The sequence below is a fragment of the Vanellus vanellus genome, assembly GCF_965231255.1.
Source record: "Vanellus vanellus genome assembly, chromosome: 20".
Taxonomy (NCBI): domain Eukaryota; kingdom Metazoa; phylum Chordata; class Aves; order Charadriiformes; family Charadriidae; genus Vanellus; species Vanellus vanellus.
Window position 1 is genome coordinate 7,216,824 of NC_138925.1, and position 22,071 is coordinate 7,238,894.

Here is a 22,071-nt window from a genome sequence, read left to right on the forward strand (position 1 = left end):
CAGCGCTGTCTGGAGCAGTACTGATGAGGGCAATGTTCGTGCTACATCTTCTGAGCTGGAAAATACCTGGTGCACTCCACGACCACAGTGCTGCTGAAGATGCACTTAAGGGACTCAGCCAGAGTAATCCTACCACAACAGCACTTTCATTTGCGTCCTTTCACTTTTCTTTTCTTTCTGATCACCCAGAGAGAGGGAACTGCATGGGAAAGAGCCTCGATGTGTAACGGTGACAAGGTTGTGCTGCAGATCCTGGTATTTCCTTCCGAGGCGTGTGTAGGGCAATAGGCTGGTGGGAAAACTGCCTCCCGTTCTTTGACTGAGCCAGAGATTGTCGCATCCCCACATTCACTGCCTCTTGCCCTTGCGTAACCTGGAGCCTCCCCTTCCCTAATTCCTTGGACGTGGATGCTGACAGCTTTGAGTTATCTGTAAATTGTGCATCTCTTAACCCGGACAGCTAGTCAGCACCAAGAGGCTGGCATGGAGCACGGCCAGTTGTGTCTGCTTTAAAAGTCGATGGAGAGGATCACCTGCCTTCACCGGTGCTCATCAGGTACGTGACTGCACTAGAAAGAAGTGCACCTAAAAGCAGCACAGGGAATTTATGCACCTATACCTGTGGGGAAACCTCATTACACTCGTGTACTTTAATTACATACATCAGATTCTGTAAAAAGAGGGAAAAGTGGTTTTCTCACATATGATGGCAGATTGCTATGCCTTTCAACCCGTTTCATGTTTTAGGGAGGGCGATGAGGAGGAAGGAAGGAGGCAAGCAAACGCTCACACGGGTTTTGGAGCTGAGAGCGCAGCATCTGCCTGCAGAGAAGCAAGGAGCGTTTCCAGTCCAGAAGAGCTTGGCAAGCCGCAGTCAAAATTTATTCACTGCAGTGTGGTATGTTGGGAGGAGGAGGGATCACAGGGGAGACTTCGGGCCCTCGAGCAAAATTCCAGCTCGTGCCACGAAAGGAAACGTTTCACCCTGGCGAGCTGCGCGGGAAGGCTGCCGCGCGGCGCTGGCATCCCCATCCGCCACCCGCTGCTCAGAGCTCTCACAGAGGTAGCTGGAAACTTGTTCCCTGTCATGGATCACATACCTCTAGCCAGCGCGGGGAAGCTCGCCTGGTGAGGCGACGTGATGCAGCGTCCTTCAGGCGGCTCAGCGGTGCCCCATCCTGCACTCGCCCGACCCCGGGCAGGGGAGGCCCTGCAGACCATCAGCTCACGCGGCGTTGGGGCAAAGGCTCCCGGCGGGTGGGGGAGCGACAGAACCCAACGGTACAAATAACGGGACAGACCGTAACATTTATTGGAGGGAAGTGCTCTGGGCTATTGAAGTGTTCGCACGGCGAGGGGAAGACTCCTCGCTCCCTCGGGATCTCAGGCACAAGGAATTTTTCGGGAGTAAGATTTCATTTTCGCTCGGGGGTAGGAAGCACAACGAACACCCCAAAGGTGTCCGAGTGCCTGAGTTTCACTGAGTCCAGAGGTACTTGGAGAACTAAATACCTCTGAGACCCTGTACCTCTGCCCTGCTTGTGTTTGGTAAAGAGCCAATTACCCTAAACGCTGGACTTTTACAAGCACTGGAGGTAATAGCTGATGCTTTTAAATTCTTAGCGCAACCGACAACTGCAGGACTCCTACAGTCAGTAGGGAAAGGTGCGGCATTTTGCTTTTGGAGCATGGGGAGGAGTCACGGTCATTCCTCATCATTTTCCTCCTGCATGAACTGAAATTTTGGGTCTAGGATGCCTGACGCTGGGGATCCTTATCCCTTAGGTATCTAATGTAGCATTAGTACAGCTGAGAATCAGACCTCTGAATTGCTGTTAGAAAAGAGAGTACAGGAATTCAGCGGACCTACACACTGCCGTGATTGTTGGGAGAGGGAAATGACAGTCTCCCAAAGGAAACCCAATATTCATCCAGACACAGTACAGCCACCACGAGAAATACCGCACAGCCTCCTGCCTTGAACCGGACTCCGAGGTGACATGGCAGCCAGCAGGACCTTTGGCTTTTCTGCTGATGCTACGACCAACATCTGCAGCTGCAGTGATGCCTGAAGAGGTCAGCATTGTAACATCACTAGGAAGCTCTCCTCCAAGCCACACAGCATATGTTTCTGAACAGAACATCCTAGGAAGCCAACTGCCCAAGACCTTGGAAGGCCATTTTCCCTACAGCAGCAACGGAGATCAGCCTCCCAGCTAAGCAGTTGGCACACTACAGACACATGTCCTCTGGGGCTGCTAGGGCAGTGCCATGGTGTCCCTGCCCACGGCAGGGGGGTGGAACTAGATGATCTTCAAGGTCCCTTCCAACTGTAACCATTCTGTGATTCTCCAGTTCACTAGTCAAATCAAACACAACCAGCTAGAGACATTAGTTCCTTGACCTCTTACTCAATCATCATTACCCACATCAGTTCGTCTGAGCCATCTAACCCTTCCTGTCTCCCCTACAAAGCCATCCCCAGTAAAACAGCTGCCCAAGCAAGTCACGTTAGGCAGTCAACACCGCCAGCCAAAGCCAGGAGCCCAAACTTCTTATATACTTAATGGGGAGAGGGAGTCACCTCCAGAGTACAGTTCAGGGCAGCTTCATGAAACCTTTCCAGCCAGCACAAGCCAGCACTGCAGCCAGAGTTTGCCGTGTTTGGGTGGTTGCGTTGAGAAATGGCTTTAACCAGCTAAAACCCTGGCTAGTTTGGACACAGACCAGTGCCCTCTGCAGCTGTGCGACCCCCTGTGCCAGCACCGAGGAGGGATGACAACGGTGCTGGAAAAAGTTAAAAACGGAGAGAAGGCAGGAGAGGTGGCAGGACGGCCTCTCTCTGCGGCACGGCTGGTCTGTGCTGGCTGGAAGAGGGCATGAAACCGCTTAGACTAAAGCAACCCCTGAGGGAAGCCAGTCACCTAACTGGGAACTAACCCAGAAGGTGTGAGTGCTCTCTGCACTGCCACGGGTCAAACAGCTTTATAATTTGGTTGCTTTGCTTTCTCTCACCAAGCCAAAGCAAGAAGCGCAGATCCGAATGGGGAACGGCCGACGCAGGACTGTGTCGTTTGAGAAGCAGCGTGTGGACTGTGGTTGAAATCCTCCACAGACACTGCTCCCCACGGAGCACTGCTGCTCTCTCACAGTACCTCTTACTCAAACTTCATCAGCAGGCAAGGGTCCAACACTATTTCCAGTTGTATCAGTGTAATCTCCGAGAAGTCTGCGTGGCTGAACAGAATTTGAATCCCAGCACCTTTAAACTCAGTATTAAACCTGTCCTCTTTTCCCTCTGTCTGTCTACCCTTCCTTGGTTTCATCCCTTTCTACAGTTTGGGCAAAAATTCCATTACGTGAGATGTTGATTCACCTTTCTGACAATCCTGGTATTTACCTGGCACGAATTAGCAGAGCTTCTGGTAGTCGTTAGTCTCTATGTCCTCCCAACAGCCCCTCAGAGACAGGAAAGCACTTGAAATGCTTTTTGCAGATATGGAAGCGGAGACGTAAATGTACCATAGTCCAGATCCGTAAAGATATTGAGGTTTCTAACTTCTATGCATGCTTTGACACGAGTCAGTCATGAGCCCAAATGCACGCGGCTAAGGGCACAAAAAAAGGCAGGGGACACTGAGTCCAGCTCTTCCGAACTCAACTCTCTCTTTGGCATCTGTCCTCTAAGGCTGCTTCCATGTTTTTTCCTCCTTGTGCATTAAAAGGAAGGTGGGAATGCTCTGGACCTCAGTGTGTTCATCTTCTACATTCAAGTGAGTTTTATGCTTGGATTTTGCTGAACTATAATCAGGACATCGCTGGGCCCCGTGCTCTAGCAATAAAATTACAGAACAAGCTTTTCCAACCAATTTTGGGGGGATATCTGCCCTTCTTTTTAACTTGTTCCAGTTGTACATACTGTCCTGGCCGCATTCCTAGCGTAAGCACTGACAACTGTTTCATAGCTGAGATCCTAGACATGGATGAGCCAAGATACACACACACACACACACACACACACACACAGAGGCACACACAAAGGAGAGACAGCAGAAGGCCCTAAAAATAACTCAGCTAACAGAGCAGCCGTCGGAGAGGGCTGGAGATGCAGCCGTCATTCCAAAGCCATTTCCTGGAGAGGGACCCACAGCGCTCTGCACCAAGGGAGGAGGGTGCTCCCCAAAGGCTGGCGGGAGGGAGGATCGAAGCACGTTTCCCCTTGTGCACAGCAGCTGGCGGCAGGGAAACACCGCCTTTCACAACCCCTGAGTCACAAATAGCGGGGGGGTCGCCCCTGCCGAACGGGGTGGGGTGCATGGGAATGGTCATCCCGCATCAGCCGGGGTTTGACAGCTCTGGGAAGGGTCCTTCTGCGTATTAGTTGGCTGAGGCAAGAGCAATCCCAGAAGTGGCACTTTTGGCAGAGAGCAGGGGTCCAGGGGAAGCTGCACAGCTGGCGTGGCGGCGCTCGCAGGCAGCATTCTGTATCTAGAGGTTTCTGGCCGGGACTGCTTCCTCGCGGCTGGGCTGCACGCACTGCTCAGCCCAGCCCCGAGCACCGCAGCTGTGATGTGATCCACGGAATGAAGGGGTAGTTTCTCAGGGGTTCATATGCTCCTCGGCAGAAAGGCCTTACGTTTCCAAGAGGGAATTTGAGCAGCATCAGAAAATCGGGGTTTGACTTTCTCTGCTTTGACACAAACACACCTTTTCTCTGACGCTCACACTGGTCTATTCACTCTCTCCCCACCAAGAACATTTCCGTACAGCCTTTTCACTGATCCCAAATAATGACGGTCCTCAGAGAGCTGCTAGTGCAGTACCTCTTTTCCCTGCCCTTTTTTTTACTGGGGAACAGTCTTCCCACCTCCTTCATGAAATAATTAAACTTGATGCAGCTTCTTCTCCAGCTGCACGCGGTTAACTTGCATCCCAAAAGCAAGCATCGTGCCTAATGTACTTTGACAGGGGCATCGTGGTATAAAAGTGGGTCAGTCCAGTGCTGACACCCTGAAGCTTCCTTCGCTTTAAAGCACTTCTGCTTTAAGCTCCGACTGAGTTACAGGCTTAAAATTGTGGGTCTGGCGTGGAGCCACCACGCATGAAGCACCTTCCTCTTCTACGAGGTTTACAGATGCTGCGGCTGGATGTCTGAGATGGAGATTCTAACTCCTTGGGCTCTGTTGGTGAGGTACAGCCAGCTCAGGAGAACAGCCATTGTCTGGGCATTTCCCTCCTTTCATCTCAGTGTAGTATTAATATGTCCTGTGTTATCCTTAAACACAGAGCTGCACACGACTCACTGAGCGCTCCCGGCACCAACTGAACAATGAAGTCCTTTCGGTTTGATCAATTCACAGCCTTCCTGGTGTCCTTGTGTCACAAATCTCAACGCCCAGCTTCACAGCGTATTCCGAATCCGCAGCCACAAGGTCATACGTGCAAGCTGGTAACAGTCAGAAGCCTGAGTTGTGAGAGCTCCTCTGGACCCTGTCTGTCCTCACTACAAAATCCTGTGCTATCCAAACAGAAGAACAAGGCACAGGACCTTTGTGAGCTCTCCTCTTCCTTTGACGAAGGGGTCTCTAACCTCATCCTTCTACACATTTATTTGTCATACGTCTCTGATCTGAGATGAACCAAAAGGCACCCGTGCAACCCTACATACCCTTTCACTAAGTGCTACCTCCTCTGCAAGCCTGTGGAAATCCCATTTCCTAGCGCACACGATGCATCAGGACCGATCGTTGTGAAAACACAGACTCACAGCTCATCCAATTCAATATCTTTGCGAGAGGCAACAGTAACTCCCATCCCTTTGCTGCTCTCTTGGCTACGCAGTGTGCAGGGACTGGAACCCGGAAGATGCTCCCTTCATAGATCCCACCTTTGTGCAGTGCCCAGTAAGCCAAACACAGGACACCGTTAATCGGCGCCTCGAGAAAGAGGTTGCCATCAGCACACAAAAAGATGAGAGGAAGCGGCGTCTTACCATGTGATAGTTAATCATTTCCTGCAGACTGTCTCCAAATTTGTCGAGGCACTCCTGCAAAAAAAGGTAAAGAGAACTGGCAGTGAATAGAAGCAGCTGCCCTTCATCCCCAGGGGTTCAACGGCTGCTGGGAGAGACTCTCATGAAGCCACTGAGGAGCCACTGCCATTTGGTGAGAAGGTGTTTCAAGAATGCCTGACATTGAAGCCATAGGCTCCCCGTCCTCCCCAGTTTAGCGCTGAAATCAACATGTCAGTTGTCGCTTGTGTACGCTGGTTACCCATGTTCCCGAAGTAACTGATGCTTACTGACCTAGATTCCAACAACCTTGCCAGCCCCTGGCTTCTTAAAAGCCATAGAATAGTTTAGGTTGGAAGAGACCTTGAAGATCACCCAGTGCCACCCCCTGCCCTGGGCAGGGCCACCTCCCCCCAGCCCAGGTTGCTCCCAGCCCCGTCCAACCCGGCCTTGAGCACCCCCAGGGATGGGGCAGCCACAGCTTCTCAGGGCACCCTGCACCAGGGGCTCACCACCCCCACAAGAAAGAGTTTCTTCTTAATATCAAATATAAATGTCCCCTCTTCTGGTTTGAAGCCATTCCCCCTCGTCCTATCACTCCATGCCCTTGGAAAACATCCATCCCCAGCTTTCTTGGAGCCCCTTCAGGGACTGGAAGGCCACTATAAGGTGTCCCTGGAGCCTTCTCTTCTCCAGGCTGAAAGTCCAGTCCTCCCTGCAAATGATGAATCTCACTCTGATCTTTCAGCACTCCCTTATCAGATGATCTCTACATTCCTCCACAAATAAAATCTCACACTAACTGGCTACTTAAGCAGCACAAGGGTCTTGGACATACGGTCCATACACAGCACGAGGAAGTTTAACACTCCCCAGCCCTCAGTGTGTCCCGTGCTCCGTCCCCCAGGATGACTTACCGAAATCATTTCATCCTTCTTGCACTGCTGCGACAAGTCCCGGACTCCGCTGACAAAGTGCTTGTTGGTGGTGATGTAGGCTTTGCCCGCTTCGATCATCCCACTGCATAGCTTCACCAGCTGCACAAGGAGAGAGGCGTGAGCGCACACCAAACACAACTGCAACCAGGCTGGTTTTAATCTGCACCCACACCACAGCCCCGGACCTTCAGAACAAGACGCCGTTCACCCTCCTGGTGTGGGTACACCAGCAGCCCTCGCTGCACGTGGCACAGACAGGGATGCAAATCGCACCTCCCGGAGTACGTCCTGCTGTCAACATTTCACTGGTCACTTCAGAGTAACAGTTCCAGACTATGCCCTGAGGATGGATGAATCAGGGCAGCCCGTTTTTTCTGGTGGGTTTCTACCGCTCATCCTACCCTGAGACATCAGGAGTGCAGTGAAAGGAACCCGCTCACACACACTGACTGGGCAGAGGTGAGACCCCTCGGAGCTGGGTGGAATCTCCCTGCTGGGAGTACGCTGCTCCTCGGGACGGTCGAGTCCCTGAGCCCAGCTGGCTGTTCCGTATGCCTGCGGAGACTTGTCTTGCTGTTACCTTGGAACGAAGGGGAGCCCGCATCCAGCAGCCTGATGGTTTTCTATCATGTTTTCCTTAAACCAACCCAGCAGCACCGCTCAGGCCACGTCTGCTGTGTGCAGCCAGTGAACATCTGTGTTCCCTCACGTGCAGGTTAAACCATCGACATTGTAGATAACTACAAATCAACTCCCACCATTCCGCAGCCCAAGGAAACTTTGCTGGAGCACGGCGAGGGAGTACAGCAAGTACCTCTGGACTGCCTGGGACTCAGTGCAGTCTTTCTGACGGACCTGGAAGGGGCTTTGCTCGGAGGAACGTTACCAACCCCAAGCAAGCTACACACGCTCCGATCCCCATCACCAGCCTTGTTAGAGTGAAGTTACCAGTGAAGTTACCTGGAACTTGCAGAAAAACAGGGTGGCTTCCTCACTTTGGAATTAATTTGCTGCAGTACAGGTATACATCCCCAGACAGCCTTTATTAACTTTTGATAATTTAACAGCTGCAGGGAACATTCCCAACTTCCTCGCCGCAGCGAACTGCCTTAGCGTGCCTGGAACTGGCTGTAAAGACCGGAGCATTTGCTTAGCCCGAATTCCTGGCCATTAGCCTATCTCCTTTCAGCCAAAGCTTCTTGTAAAAGGTTATGTTAAACAAGATAAATCCATAAACCAAAGGTCCATGAGATTCGTAACCGTAACGGCGGGTCATTGAGCATAATTTTAAAATTGTTTGGTTTTAAATCATCACTGTTCTAGGCTTTTTAACTAAGTGAAAAACTTTAGCTGCTGCTAAGGAACAACACTCGGAACTGAAGTTTTCCGTTCCCAAAATCCACGAGTTTTTTGGGGATGTTAAACTTACTAATGAAAAATGGCTTTAGAAGTCTATCCCTGCCTCACCTACGGGCTGGGAACGAGCAGCTCGCAAGTTCGGCTTGATGCCAAAGCCCCCCTGAAGCACGGTGTGCTGTTTTGGGGCTCGGTGCTTGTTCTATTTATGCACCCACAAGACTTTGGGGTCTAATCTATACCCATTAATTGCAGAACAAGCTTGCTTGCTTCTATCTGCAGTTCTGTAAAAAATATATCTGAATGGATAAATATAGAGAGAGTCACACGTGGTATATCTGTGTATACATAGTATATACAGTCTTCAGTCTTTCACACTCACGTCCTTTCCTGTCCACGCAATTTGACAGAGCAGCACTGGACGCCGGCAGACTTGTACTATCCCATCCAAGCTCAGAGAAGAAAAGCAAACAGATGCAGTTCCTGTCACATCTGGAGCCCAGACGTACACTCGGAGTTTGGACAGATCCTCTGGAAAGGAAATCCAGCCTGTTCTGCAACGTGGCGGTTTCTAGCATACCTCTGTGCAAACACTCGTGGCCAAGGCTGCCTTACTGGTAGCTGAAGGTCATTCAGCACAAGCACCCTCCCGAGGGGAGCAACGATGGCTTTGCAGATGGAGCACAGGACTGAATGGAGGAAATCTCTTTGAAACAGCCAAAATCTCTGATGTTCCCTTGGATGAATCATTCCCATTGCCCTTTACCTCCAATTTAAACGAGTGTTAAAAGGCTAATCACTTATAAACTCAGTGCTCAGAGCCACGGTAAAAGGCAGAGAAGCAGAGTCAGTCCTTGCCAGCTTCTCAAAGAACTAGTCACGCCAGCTATTCGGGTACCACCGAACAACACTTACACCGAGCCAGAGAACGGCTGCCATGGGCATCCACCCAGCCGGTACACGGGAGAGGAGCTGCGACACCCAAAGCTGATTTATTAGGAACGAGGGTGATCGATTGAATCTTGTCCAAACTCCAGCCTCACGTGCCCCAGACCCAGGCTGATAAGCGTGTTGCTGACAGCGACTGTACTTCCAGTACAGTCCTCCTCGCTCCAGGATTGTCCCTGGCGCACCAGGTTGTCTAAACACAGGGGCACTGACAGCAGCAGGGCTGGAATCAGACCAAATTTGGCCCCATGTTCTGTCTTTAGAGCCCTTCCCTCTTCCATAGAGGAAAACAGACAACCTGAATCCCTTTGCAGCTTTCACCAGTGAGACTAGTTAGCTCGTGCAGATAACCGTTTCAAGCAGCTTGAGTAGTAAATAGGTTTTATAGGACACAGCTCTGCCTAGGGCTTGTGACTTCAACGGAGCCCATTCCTCCATCAGACGCAGGAGTTTCATCCCTTGCTAGCTTTGGGAAATCTCACAGATAAAAAGCCAACAGCTCTTCTGGTTCTTCTTCTTCATTTCTGCTCTCATTAAGAAACAACTTGGCTGATGTCTCACACATCAGGAGTGGGGGTGGAAAAGCCACCTTCCATCATAAAGCCTCTGACTTAGATCCAAACTACCAACTGGATGTAAAGAATCACCAGAATAAATGCAAAATGGCCAAACTGGTTCCTGAGAGGATATTTCCAGTGTCCAATTACAGCTGTGGCACACAGCCTGGCTGAACATCAGATAGCTACCACCACCATCGGTCTCAACCTGGCCCCGCGTTTCATAGAATCATAGAATCGTTATGGCTGGAAAAGACCTTTAAGATCACCAAGTCCAACCGTTATCTAACTCTACTGGGCCCACTTCTAAACCATGTCCCTGAGCACCTTACCTACACGGCTTTTAAATACACCCAAGGATGGCGATCCAACCACTTCCCTGGGCAGCCTGTTCCACTCTTTGACAACCCTTTCAGAGTAGAAGTTTTTCCTAATGTTTACCTGCAAGTGTCCCCTTAACACCCTTGAGCCGAGACAGTGCTGCCTCTACCATGTGGACGTGTAACGGCTCCTGCCCCACACAGCTCCATATCACAAGCAAACTGGTGGGGAGGGGAAACGGACAGCACTGAGATAACTTGCCACAGCAGGAGAAGCAGCGTCGGTCCCCTGAGATGCAGGAGCAGAACAAGGCGGCCATCATTCAGCATTAGGAGGCCAAGTCTGGACCTCTTGTCCTAACTCCTTTGCCAGTCGCAAAGGAGCCCTGACAGGTACCTGTCAGCAGAGGGAGACATGCTCCTGTTGACATGCCCAGTGTACCGCACACCAGTTTCCTGACAGCCTGAGGTGGGTTCGCTTTTTAGAGGAGACCGGTGGAGCCATATTCCTAAGCAAGAACTCATCAGTCCCTCTTCAAACCAACGCGCTAAGCTGCCCCATCTTACCTTGTCAAGCTTCGCCTCTATCTCCACCACATCTGTTTCCACTTCATCAATGGTCGCCCTGCAATGACAACAGCAAAAAGAAGTAATTAATTGATTGCTTGTGATGACTGGGAAAGAAGCCAGGAAGTCCCAGATGAGTAAAGATCAGAGGGAGTAAGGTATGTGTGCTGGTGGTGGACAGGAGGAGGGATTCACACTTCCCACTTCGGAGTTTCCTGCTGCTACGTAAGCTCGGGACTGACTTACTCCGGGGAAGAATCACACCTCATCAGGAATGAATTCCAAAGGGCTGGGAAAAGACATGGAGATCATGCTATGTCCTGTCAGTGTCATGGAGAAATTCAGGTGTGCCGTGGTAGTCGTACTCGTGTAGTGGCCTTGTTCTGTTTCCGCAGGCAATGCTGTTAATTGGTAGTAATGCTAAGTGACACAGAAATAACCACTGTTACACCTTAGCCATCCATTCACGTCAGGCACAAGTTGCAAATCCCATTTTCTAGGCTATAACCGTGCCTGGAGTGCAGCCACATGGCGAATTATGTCCTTCGAACCTTAGGAAGCATCACTCAAGCAGAAACACATCTTGGTCGTTGAACACCGTAAGTCTCTCTCACACACGTGGGGCTTTGCTGCATACGGATAAATCCGCTCCACGATTATCGGATCTGTTTTCTTTCCACGTCACTGGACAGATGTGCCAGTAAGAGGCTATTAGAATCCAGCTGCAAAGGTCACCAGGCCTCCCTCACAAAGCGAAACATTAACGTGACATCAGCCATTTGCAAGAGGCATTCCCAGACTGAGGCGTGTGGTATGAAGCGACTTTTTTGAGGCCCGAGTCCATCAGTAAGCACTGTAAACCCGAGAGCATTCCCTTCCAGGGCTGCTCGCTGCTATGTGATGTCTATACTTGGCCGGTTGTCTCCTTAACCCCACACCTGGCAACGCGGTAAGCCTCGCGCCACCCTTACGCACCAGGGATAGGCAATCCGAATTTCACTGCAAGGAGCTGCTTAAGTTTGTGGGCTTCTCATTTCAAAGGCTGGTTCCTGAAATACTACACTCAGGCTTTAAAAAATCCGGCGCTGAACACGCGCCAGCTGAGAGAACAGTAGGGGAGAGATGTGACTTAGAGCCACACGAATCAATACCGCTACCTCAGCAAAAAGACAGGACACCCGCAAACCAAAGGGAACAGCAAAGGTCCTGAAGGAATCATTGGAGTACGTAGTAACTCTGCCTCGGAGGATCTTGGCCTCTTCACTGAATCAGTGAATGATGAAGACAGTGACTGTCTTCACTAAAGGACATGCTTCTAAGAGAAGGAAGGATAAATTTCAGAAGAAAGCCCAAAAGGTTACAAAGCTGCGGTCTAAACACAAATTTCTGCCAAGCTGAGGAAGGGGTCCGGGCCAACAGCATGGTACTTACATGTACCTTACAAAGATTACACATAACCAAAGTAGCACAGTACACTCAGCAACATCTATTCTAAGCATTCTTCAACGGGAAATATGTATAATACCTTACACGGGTGTGTGCAGTCCCCATCTGTAAGCTATGAGACAGCCAACATTTGCTACAGTCCCGTGTAATCCGTGTGGAGCAAAGAGGAGAGAGTCTGTCCTCACACAGTATTGGAGAAAAAAAGAAGACTCGATGCTGTCAGGTCTGTCCAGGAGATCTTCAACAGCTTCAGACAAACACTGCAGGAGAGAGCAGCTTTTCTACCCATGCACACCCTCCAAAGCCTCCTGTGGGCTGTGAGCAGCCAGCGGATTGGGACATCCTCTGTGGCAGCTCCTTGATTAATGACGACAAAGGCCAGGTGACGTCTTGTGACCATGGGAACTCCCCTCCCCGCCTGCCGTGCCCGGCCTTTCCACTGCTCCGTACTTCAGGGAGGTGGCACAGAACCGAGCAAAGCCCCTTCCAACACCACTGAATCCCAAGAAGCCGAAGTTGGTAGGAAAGCTAGAAGACATCGACACACCACGCTGCAAACCGGAGGGCTGGAAAAGCTAAATAATACATTGGGCGTCACATGAAGAACCGGTGACAGAGAGTGACAGGTCACCACCCTTCCCCAGCAGACCCTCAATCTGTTAACTTTGCTGGAGGCAATGGAAATCAACCACCTTCTTCTGCTGGGCCGCCCGATCACTTTGTCCTTGACAATGTTCAATAAAGCAGCTTTTACACCTCAGTTCAGATTAAGATTTGCATTGAGAATTAAGACTCCTCTCTTTAGTGTCTTTTTAAAGAGAATTCCCCCTAGGGAGTTGGTTTGCCAAGTCCTAGGCAGTTTGGAAATCTCCAGTCCCTTGTGGCTGCCTTTTCCCAGCAGCACGTGAGGAAACACTTGGAAGTGATGAAGTTGCTTTGGACAAGGAGCACCAGGATTGCGAGGTCTCTGTGGCAGGGATTATCCCTTCTCGGAACTGCGCGGCACTTAGCACAGCAGTGCCCTATAGCGTCCTGGGGCCTCTGTTAAAACGTCAACATAAAAATGTTAATCCTTTCTTTGCCCGTGACTTGCTGACTTAGAATCATAGGATCGCTGAGGTTGGAAGGGACCTTTAAGATCATCAAGTCCAACCACTAACCCACCCTGACAAAACTACTTCTAAACCATGTCCCCAAGTACCACATCCACCCTTTTTTTTTAAAAAGCTCCTCCAGGGACGGCCAATCCACCCCCTCCCTGGGCAGCCTGTTCCAATGTTTGATAACCCTTTCAGTGAAAAAGTGTTTCCTAATATCCAGTCTAAACCTCCCCTGACTTAACTTGAACCCCTTTCCTCTCGTCCTATTACTTGTCACCGGGGAGGTCAGCCCCCACCTCTCTACACCCTCCTTTCAGGTAGTTGTAGAGGGTGATAAGGTCTCCCCTGGGCCTCCTCTTCCCCAGGCTGAACACCCCCAGTTCCCTCAGTCATTCCTCATAAGATTCGTCCTCCAGACCCCTCACCAGCTTCATTGCCTTTCTCTGGACATGCTCCAACACCTCAATGTCCTTCTTGTGAGACTTGTGAGAGGAAGGTCCTTTCTGCTGCCTTGAGACTTCAGATGTTTCTACTGACATCCCACACAGGTAGTCTCAGGCCAGGAGCACTGGATGCCTTGGTTATTTAATATATCCTCTTAGTAGCAGCACCAAACCCTCAAAAAACATTTGCAAGAATTTCTTCATTGCCTGGAGGTGCTCACTGGGAGTTCCCAGCCACACAACCTAATGCATTGCTGGTTGGGGTCACCTGTTACCCATGTGCTACAGGAGGTCTGAATCACCAGGTTCCTCACGTGCCGAGGGGTGCTGACTCAGCCCCGGGCAATGCGGCTCAGCGCCGGAGCCTCCACGCGCTGGCTCCATCCCCACCTTGCTGACGCTGTCCGGTATTGCTGGTTGGGGACCCAGTTCTAAACAGCCCATCGCTGCTTCAAGGGAGTCAAACAGAGCCCTGACTCTGAGTGGCTTCAAAGACTGTGGGTCTCATAACCATCTTGTTGAAACTGGCTGCGTATTCAAGAACTGTGATGTAGGAGCTGTAACTCTCCTTCAGAGACTTCTGTCCTCCCCTTCCACTGCTCTCTTGTTCCCAGATGATATTACTTACAAGCCGAGGAGCGTCTCCTCCATCAATGTCCCTTTCCACTAAAAATCCCTTCCAGCCTGTGGTTCGACCACGCTGCTCCCAGCCGGGGAGGGCAGGAGGGGGATGCTGGGCATTTACAGGCCACTTGTGACTCCCCCGCTGCCCCTTCCTCAGCTGGTTTCTTTTAACAAGGGAGTCTGACGGAGAAAAAGGGGTAGGTCTGCGGTTCCTAAATGAGCTGTGACGTTCTTCAGCCCTGTGAGCAGCAAGAAGCACCGAAACCCTGCCAGTGCTGTGCGAGGAAAGGATGTGTCTCTACTCCCTTCACCCAAGAGCTCTTGATGTCATCTCAGCAAACAATACTCCCTACATCTTAACATAAGCCGAACATCAAATCCAGAGGAAACAGGCTAGGTTATTAATCACCATTATATATCCCAGCAGACAGTCTGGAATCTGCTTTCATTCAAAAATACCGGATGCAAGAAAATACAACTACTGCCTACAATTGGCTCCTCTGCTTCCTGCCAGGCAAGGAGAAGTACGTCCTTACCAGAAGCTCGCTACCTGCTGAGCACTTTAAACGAAGCATGTTCCTTACACCTTCCCTCGCCCCACACATCGCGTCTCTCCTGCTAGGCCCTCCGTAACCAGACAGCCCTTTCCCTGCCATGATGCCCAGAAGATGGCCCAGAAGATGGTGAGGCCAGAACTTCAGACACCCGTTTCACAGCCACCCTCCACCTAGAGCCACCCCAAGCAAGCTTCTGAACGGAGCAAGCCCTGGGCTCTCCGAAGTTGCGGTATGGCTGTTCCCCGGTCTTCTCCTGTATCCGTAAGGAAGCCGGCAAGAAACCAGGACGGAGCAGGCAAGACAGCAAGAAACTATGCCTGTTCAGAAGGGCCTTTTCCATCAGCAGCTCCTCAAACCCGCAGACAGCTAGAGACTAAATCTGCACCCACCGTGGTGGGAGCAAGTCTTTGGATGTAGGTCATGTTCGTGTAGGAATTCATTGACGCGACTCCCCAGCAAGGAATACTCTCCTGCAGAGTCCCGGGGCTTTGCTGCGGTTGCAGGGCTCTCAGTTTCCAGTAAGCAAAGGGAGGGATCCGGTCACCGCAGGCTTACAAGAAAGTATAATTTTCTGTGATAACAACAGAAACACCAACTATAGTGCACCTTTTTTTTTTTTTTTTTCACTTTTGTTGTTTAAGAATAAGCTCTGCCTTGGCACGAGGCTGTAGTGCCAGCCTGTGCTTTCTACAAATACCTCTCTGTCCCACCACAGGCACTGAGAAAAGAAGGAAATGCAATAAGGACGTTACGGAAAATTACTAACACGGACCCGTGCCCAGCCCACAGCACTGCCACCACGGTCCTTCCCACCTCTGGCCTCACTCGGGGACTCCTCTAATGAGAAGCTGCGATGCTACTGACAGACGGTGGCTTAGGTCCCACCAGCCAAACACCTTCTAGAGAAAGCTCCGTTGCCCTTTCTGTTTTCCTGCCTGCTCACTGGAGCCATGCAACCAAAAGGGACATCACAAACTCTAACAGAAGGGCCAGACCACAGACTGGTGCCACTGGAGAATGAGGGTCTCTGCTTCAGCGCAACAGAAATGTCATATTCTGTTCCTTCACTGCGTTGCTGTCCTCACCTGACCTGGCATCCCTCCCTTCTCCCTCCAGGGTGCTCTGTGTCCAACCGGTACCCGTGCCACTGGGCAGCAACGGTCTTGCCCAAAGAAAAAATTAAAGAAACAGATCTTGCTGTAAAGCCCCTTTGACAGTTCAGAAAAGGTTATTTTAGTAGGTGCATTTAACAGACGTCTTTTCATTGGCTTGCAAATTACATTTGATCAGTTATCAGTGTTTAGCAATTTCTTTCTTTTTCAGTCCCGCTGCAGTGTTCCTTTGAACAACATCTCAGCCAACGGGGAGGTTTCATACCATTGCTATTGGCTTCATTCCAGAGAAAGATATATAACCAAATATCTGCTCCCTAATTAGAGAAAACTCAGATGTCAGTATGGCCGTCTTCAGCACAACCACCACCCACAGGAGTAATCCAAAGCTTTGCAACATTCTCAGCGCTCCTCATAAGCTTCGAAAGCGTCAGCTTGCAAGTGTTGGAGAAAGATGCAAAGACTTGGACACCACAGAAGGGAACGGGTGGCTTCTCGAAGACTGGGTGTTCTGTCGGTGTCCTGAAACACAGATTCACCAGGCTGCTGGTTACTGCGCTGTCAGCACAGCCAAACGGCTTTGCCTTTCTGTAGCAGCGGCAGAAAGCGCCATCATGAAGATCTCGGTCCTCTGCGCCATAGCAACAGCAGCCCAGGAACCTTCTCCAGCAGACTGAAAAAGAAAGTGCGGGGTAGCCCGTTCTTTGCCTTCCCCCGACACGTCCTCCAACCTCTTCCTCCAGCCGCCCTGCGGGAGCAGCCTCTAGAATCCAAGCGGAAATCTAAACTCCTCAGCCGGACTGAAAATTAAATCCTGGTGACTCATTATGAAAGTACTGACTCCCTTGTGCCCAGGGCTCTGGCCACAATCGATCCGCTACCAGCTCTTTGAAAAGACAGCCAAAAAAGAAGCTTCTTTCTCTCTAATAACGCGGTGCTCAAGCTTTACTGCAACACATATGGCTGCCCTATATGACTGGCAGCCTGGCTGTGCCGGGGGCAAAGCTTTTGAAAGAAAAGGAATAATTGAAGAGCTTCTTTCAGGCTTTTTTTTTTTTTTTTTCTCTTGCGGTTATTTTTGTTCTCTGGGTTTGGAAGTCGTGTGCCTTCATGCATCGCACTCTTGCTGCCAGATTCAATTTTTCCACTTGGTTTCTTCATGCTGCTGATAACTGGACATAATAATCAGCTAAAAAAAAAAAAAAGAGAGATGGGATTTCTGGGGATGCTTTTCTTTTCAGGAACGCAACGGCAGCCATTGTTTAATCTGCAGACATCAGCTAGAGGCCAGGGTAGCAAGGCGGTCTGGCGGCATATTTCCTGCCAGAAGGTGGAGAGAGCATCTATAATTTACTCCCCATTTTTATCACAACCTAAGAAAAGGAGTTGATATATTTGGACTCTGTGTGGAGGAGGGAAGACGCTGGTAGCCACTAAGGTATGAATACAACTGGCTATGGCCAGGAGTGCAGGAAACTTGAGCTTTGTATTTGGTGTACGGACTTGATATAAAAGGTTCCAAGTGTTTGATTTCGAGGACAGAAGGGGACCTCGGGGACCTATTCAGTTCCAGGACTGCAATGGAGTTCCAGACTCATTACAGGAAGCAAGGGTGCATATTTATCCACCCTTTCCAGTTACACGGTGCTTCCATATCCAAATGAAGTCCCCGGGGAGATGAATTCTGAGGCTGAGATGTGGTTAGGGGTAGCGCAGCCGTGCATTCATCTGGGATAAGCTGTAAGTGGAAGAGAAAAGGACCTCAGTCCTCAACCAAGTGCCTAACTCCTACCCTGCAGTGGCCTTTCCCATACACCCCGCCTCGTCGGCCAGGGATTTTTCTTCCTGCAGCTCTGGCCCTTTGCTTCTTAGAAAGCGCCGTAAGCCCCGTAAGGGCTGGGAGAAGGTTGGAGCAGAGCAGCAGTGTGCAAAACCAGTAGTGGCTCAAGCTCCCCCCTTCGTTATGGCCTGTGCCGTTCCAGCACATTGCAAACAAGCTGGTAATTAGCTAAAGCAGTGTTAACTGGGATCCTTCTTGACAGGCTCTGCTTCATACAGCCAGGGCAAGCACGGCACATTTGTTCCAAGGAGATAGAAAGCTTGGAGAAAGAGATTATACCAGATTCTTTAACACCTGAGTTCCCATCCTTCAAGGGTACAACATGCCTAAGTCCATCCCTGGGCTTTTGGGGTTCAAAATGTCCTTCTCCTGCTCACTGATGCAGTTCCTCAGTCCACTGCTCAGGCTGCCCCGGAGAAATAACAGGTTTCAGCGCAACCGCTTAGTGCAGAACACAAGCACCGGGCCAAACTCTCTGCCAATTTCATTCCCAAATTTAAATCCTCCCACTGTTCCACCAGTGTGTCATAGATAAAAGGCAAAACCCTTTCAGTTACACAAGCAAGCCGAGAACCTGGAATAACTCCACAGGGATGAGTAATGCCACCTCAGCACTGCTGAGCCCCACTGCTCCATCCGGAAGGAACACGGCAGCGAGATGAACATGCACGGCAAGCGGCACACGCGATCCCTACTGAACCTGCGTGCTTGCCATGTCCACGGCCCGCGTGGCTTCCGACACCACCAGAAAACCCCGGGCACCGGCAGCGGCTGCAGCGTGCGCCCAGGGATGCTCAGCGCTTAGGGCCCGCACGCTCGCCCAGCTGCAGGCATCCGGCTCGGGGACCGAGTGATTCCGACAAGGGAGAATTGAATCCCTTCACCCTAAAAAAAAAAAAAAAAGCAACGTCCCGATTGGTGGGGCAGCTAAAAGCTGTGTAGTCATGTCCTGGCTGGCTGCCCTTCGTGTTTCCCGATGCTGTGCTCTTCCTGCTAATGCTTTTCCAGGCCTTGGGCTATTTCAGTCATGAGGGGAGGGAAAACAATCCACGACCTCATCTGCTAGTTGTGCAGGGCAAAGCGGAGCCCTTCCAACTAAAGCGATGAGGCTCGGGTTTCCTCGCTCAGAGAAATCGGCAGTTCCCCACAGTCCAGAGGGGTTTGCATTGTGAGTTTTCCTTTGTCCTTTGAAGAAGCCAGTCAGAAGCACGATTTGTATGTGACAAAAATCTTCCCAGAAGCATTTTTATATCCCACGGGGGACAGGAATAATAAGCTGTTCTGCTATCAGAGACCAGGGTCCGTGGCCAGAAGACATCTGCCTGTCCCCTCTTGTGGCTTGGTTCTACCAACTGGCATTAGAGGGCCCCAGCCCAGCACCGAGAGAATAATCGCCCGCATCCAAAAAGTGGTCCAAGCAAGCAAGTCCCACTGGCAAACCGCTGCAGAAATCAAGTCGTTGGCAAGTCGAGTGTAATTGTGGGGGTGCTGAGAACTGCGTTTTATAAGCTGCGCTTGGGGTGCAGTTAGGAGGACAGAGCTGGTAGAGAAGGACGGACAAAACCAGAGGGGAAAGGACATCCTGACGGAGGGGCACTGGCTGCGACAGCTCAAGCACGGGGCCCCTTTTTTAGTTAGATTATCGTTCGTCACCAGTTGCTTCTGACCCTGCCGAAATGGTTTGTGAGGGCCGGAGCGACGAGCAGCCCTAACGAAGCTGTTATTAGCTGCCAGGTAAGTCATCTCTTCGCCTGGACTTCCCCGTTGCTAAATTGATAAACATTTGCTTCGCGGTGACGTCGTGAGTATGCAGTGATTAATCCATTTTGGCAAGCTCCGGGGAATCCTCAGGTGACAAGGTGACTACGGCAAAGAACAGTCCTGTATTCGATTAATAAACTTTAGCATTAAACAATATCATATTAGTGACCAGCTTAGGCATGAAGGGACCAACAGGCATTTCTCAGAGAGGCTGTCTGCGTTTCTTACAGTTCTTTTTCTTCATGCTGGAATAGCGGTCATGGTTTTCTTGAGATTTTTTTGTTAACTGAGCGCCTTTGACACAAACGCACACGCGTTCTACATGAAGGCAAGTACGGCAGAAATCCAACACCAAACTAGGTATTAAAAAGTAATAAAATTACCGACAAATGCTGGGTTACCTCTGGCAACTACGTGAAGAAGAGAACCGAAAAGACATAAAATGTAATTCCAAATTATTAGCTGCTATAATAGCAACTAGTTATACTTGCAGCTGTCAAAGCAACTCACAGAGCTGACTTAATTAAACATGCCCTTCTTTTTCCTTGGGAAGCGCATTTGGTTTTCCTCACTTTTCTGGCAGGGAAACTGAGGCACAAGAATACAAAGACTAAGATTTTTTTTTTTTTCTCAGTAATGAAGTTCAGAAAAACACAGGGCTATTTTCTGCATGCGCTCACCAGATTACAGGTTGTTAAATCGGTCAAGTAAAGGGTTCGTCTGTCCCTAAGGCGCTTTCCTACACAAAGGCTGTCTCCTTCACCATCTACAGAAAAAAGCTGCATTTTTGCAGCCAAGCACGTAGAAAGCACCTGGGAGGTTCTCGCTTTCCAAAGCGCCCACCAAACGGAGGGACGTCTCTTTGGGGCCACACAGCGCTGCGCTGCGTGGGCTGACCCCGCTCCACGAGCTATCCGCAGGACACGCGGGGACCAAGCCAACTCCCAGTGCAGCCAAGGTGAAGACGTCCCTTCAGCCGAGCGGGAGCGTTCCCGGAGAACCTCCCTCTGCCTCCACTGGTGCCGATTCTCACTCAGGCTGATTTGTGACTTACATATGTGATTTAACTGCTACATGGTGTTACCGCTCCCTTACAAGCCGCCTGTATCACCGTGCATAAAACTCTCCCCGAGCTGGAGAGGAGAAGCCGTAGCCCTTGAGCTCGGGGCAGAGCCCTGCCTGCGGGCCAGCTGTTCCCAGCTGTTGGCTGGGATGCACGCAGGCTCGCTCGGGTTTCCCATCTCTCTTGCCTTGGATGAGTCATAGGCGAAAACAGGAGCACCGCATTCAAAGCGGTGCTTTTCCTGCTATACCTGATCAACGCCTCGAGTGGGCTGGGTGATTCCGAGAAACCCACCTCGCACCAGGAATAACCGCAGCCACGCGTGCACGAAACCCGCTTCGCTCGCAGCCACGAAAACAACCGTCGAATCCGGGAAAAGGGCTAATCCGTGCCTCGCAGTGACAACTCCTCCTCCACAGAAACATCTTCCGTGGGCCAGAAAAGGACTGCCTCATGAGCCTGATGTGTTTGGAAGTGAGCCGCTGGCGTATTCAGATCAAAGACAACGTTACCGAGCCACCCGCAGCCCTCAGATCGCTGCTTAATATAGCTCCAAATCAGGCTGCTAAGGGCCCTGCACGCCACGCCACGCCACGGCGGGGATGGTCAGGGTCTCCCTTGGTCGGATGCTGAGGGACAGAATGAAACAGGGGCTTTCCCAGGGCTCAGGACAGGGAACGGGAACTCCTGGATCGATCCTACTCCCGATGGCCACAGCACCCATGGGAGAGCACCTACCCCAGCCGCGCTGCCCCGCTATCGCTCTTAAAAGACTGAGAAAAATGAGCCCTTCCCTCTCTCGCAGAAGCGTTTGGAGGATTTAATAAATATCAGCGGCAAAATGTTCGGCGAGTCAGAAGCTGTAGGTGTGCAAAGCGGAGTTGTTATTATTTATCAATAATAAATAGGACCTCAGAACCTGACCGTGTTCTATTTGAAGCGGAGTGAAACCAGCCTTCGCCTCGATGAGATTAGCTCTGCCCCTAACGAGACGAGGATGTCTGGCACAGGCGCAAGTCATTTCTCATTCAACTCCTTCTTCCAGAGCCGTCAGCAGCCTGACAAGGTCACGAACCGCTGCCAAACCACCGTCCGAAGGAGCACTGCCTTTCTCTAGAAATTAAAATAAGGTGAGTGTGCTCCTTCAAGGAACGGGGGCCTGCAGGGGAGCGCGGGATTTTAAGTTCCAGCTCCATACCCTCGTCTTCTGCAAGATACTGTATTTCTGGAGGTTTAAACGGAGATGAGGAAAAAGCCAAGCACTGATTACTAGCGGTCACCCTTTGGATTTTTGTTGCAAGAGAGAAAAGTGCCGCTTTCGTTGCGCGGTGAAATGCGGCTGTGGACGAGCCTACAGCGAGTACACATCAGTCTCACTTCTTTTTGTTGGTTGTTACTGTAAGACACAAAAGAGAAAAATAAGGAACCT

General features: G+C 50.7%; 1 protein-coding gene across 1 annotated transcript in view; it reads right to left on the reverse strand.

The window, feature by feature from the left end:
* The window catches only part of ACAP3 (ArfGAP with coiled-coil, ankyrin repeat and PH domains 3), a gene marked incomplete at its 5' end in the record, with an annotated part of 92,806 nt that overhangs the window by 38,535 nt on the left and 32,200 nt on the right, over positions 1–22,071 (reverse strand). Inside the window, 3 exons of the mRNA XM_082493356.1 lie at positions 5,993–6,046; positions 6,928–7,047; positions 10,697–10,754. Coding sequence (XP_082349482.1) covers positions 5,993–6,046; positions 6,928–7,047; positions 10,697–10,754 — 232 coding nt within the window. The remainder of the gene's footprint in view (positions 1–5,992; positions 6,047–6,927; positions 7,048–10,696; positions 10,755–22,071) is intronic.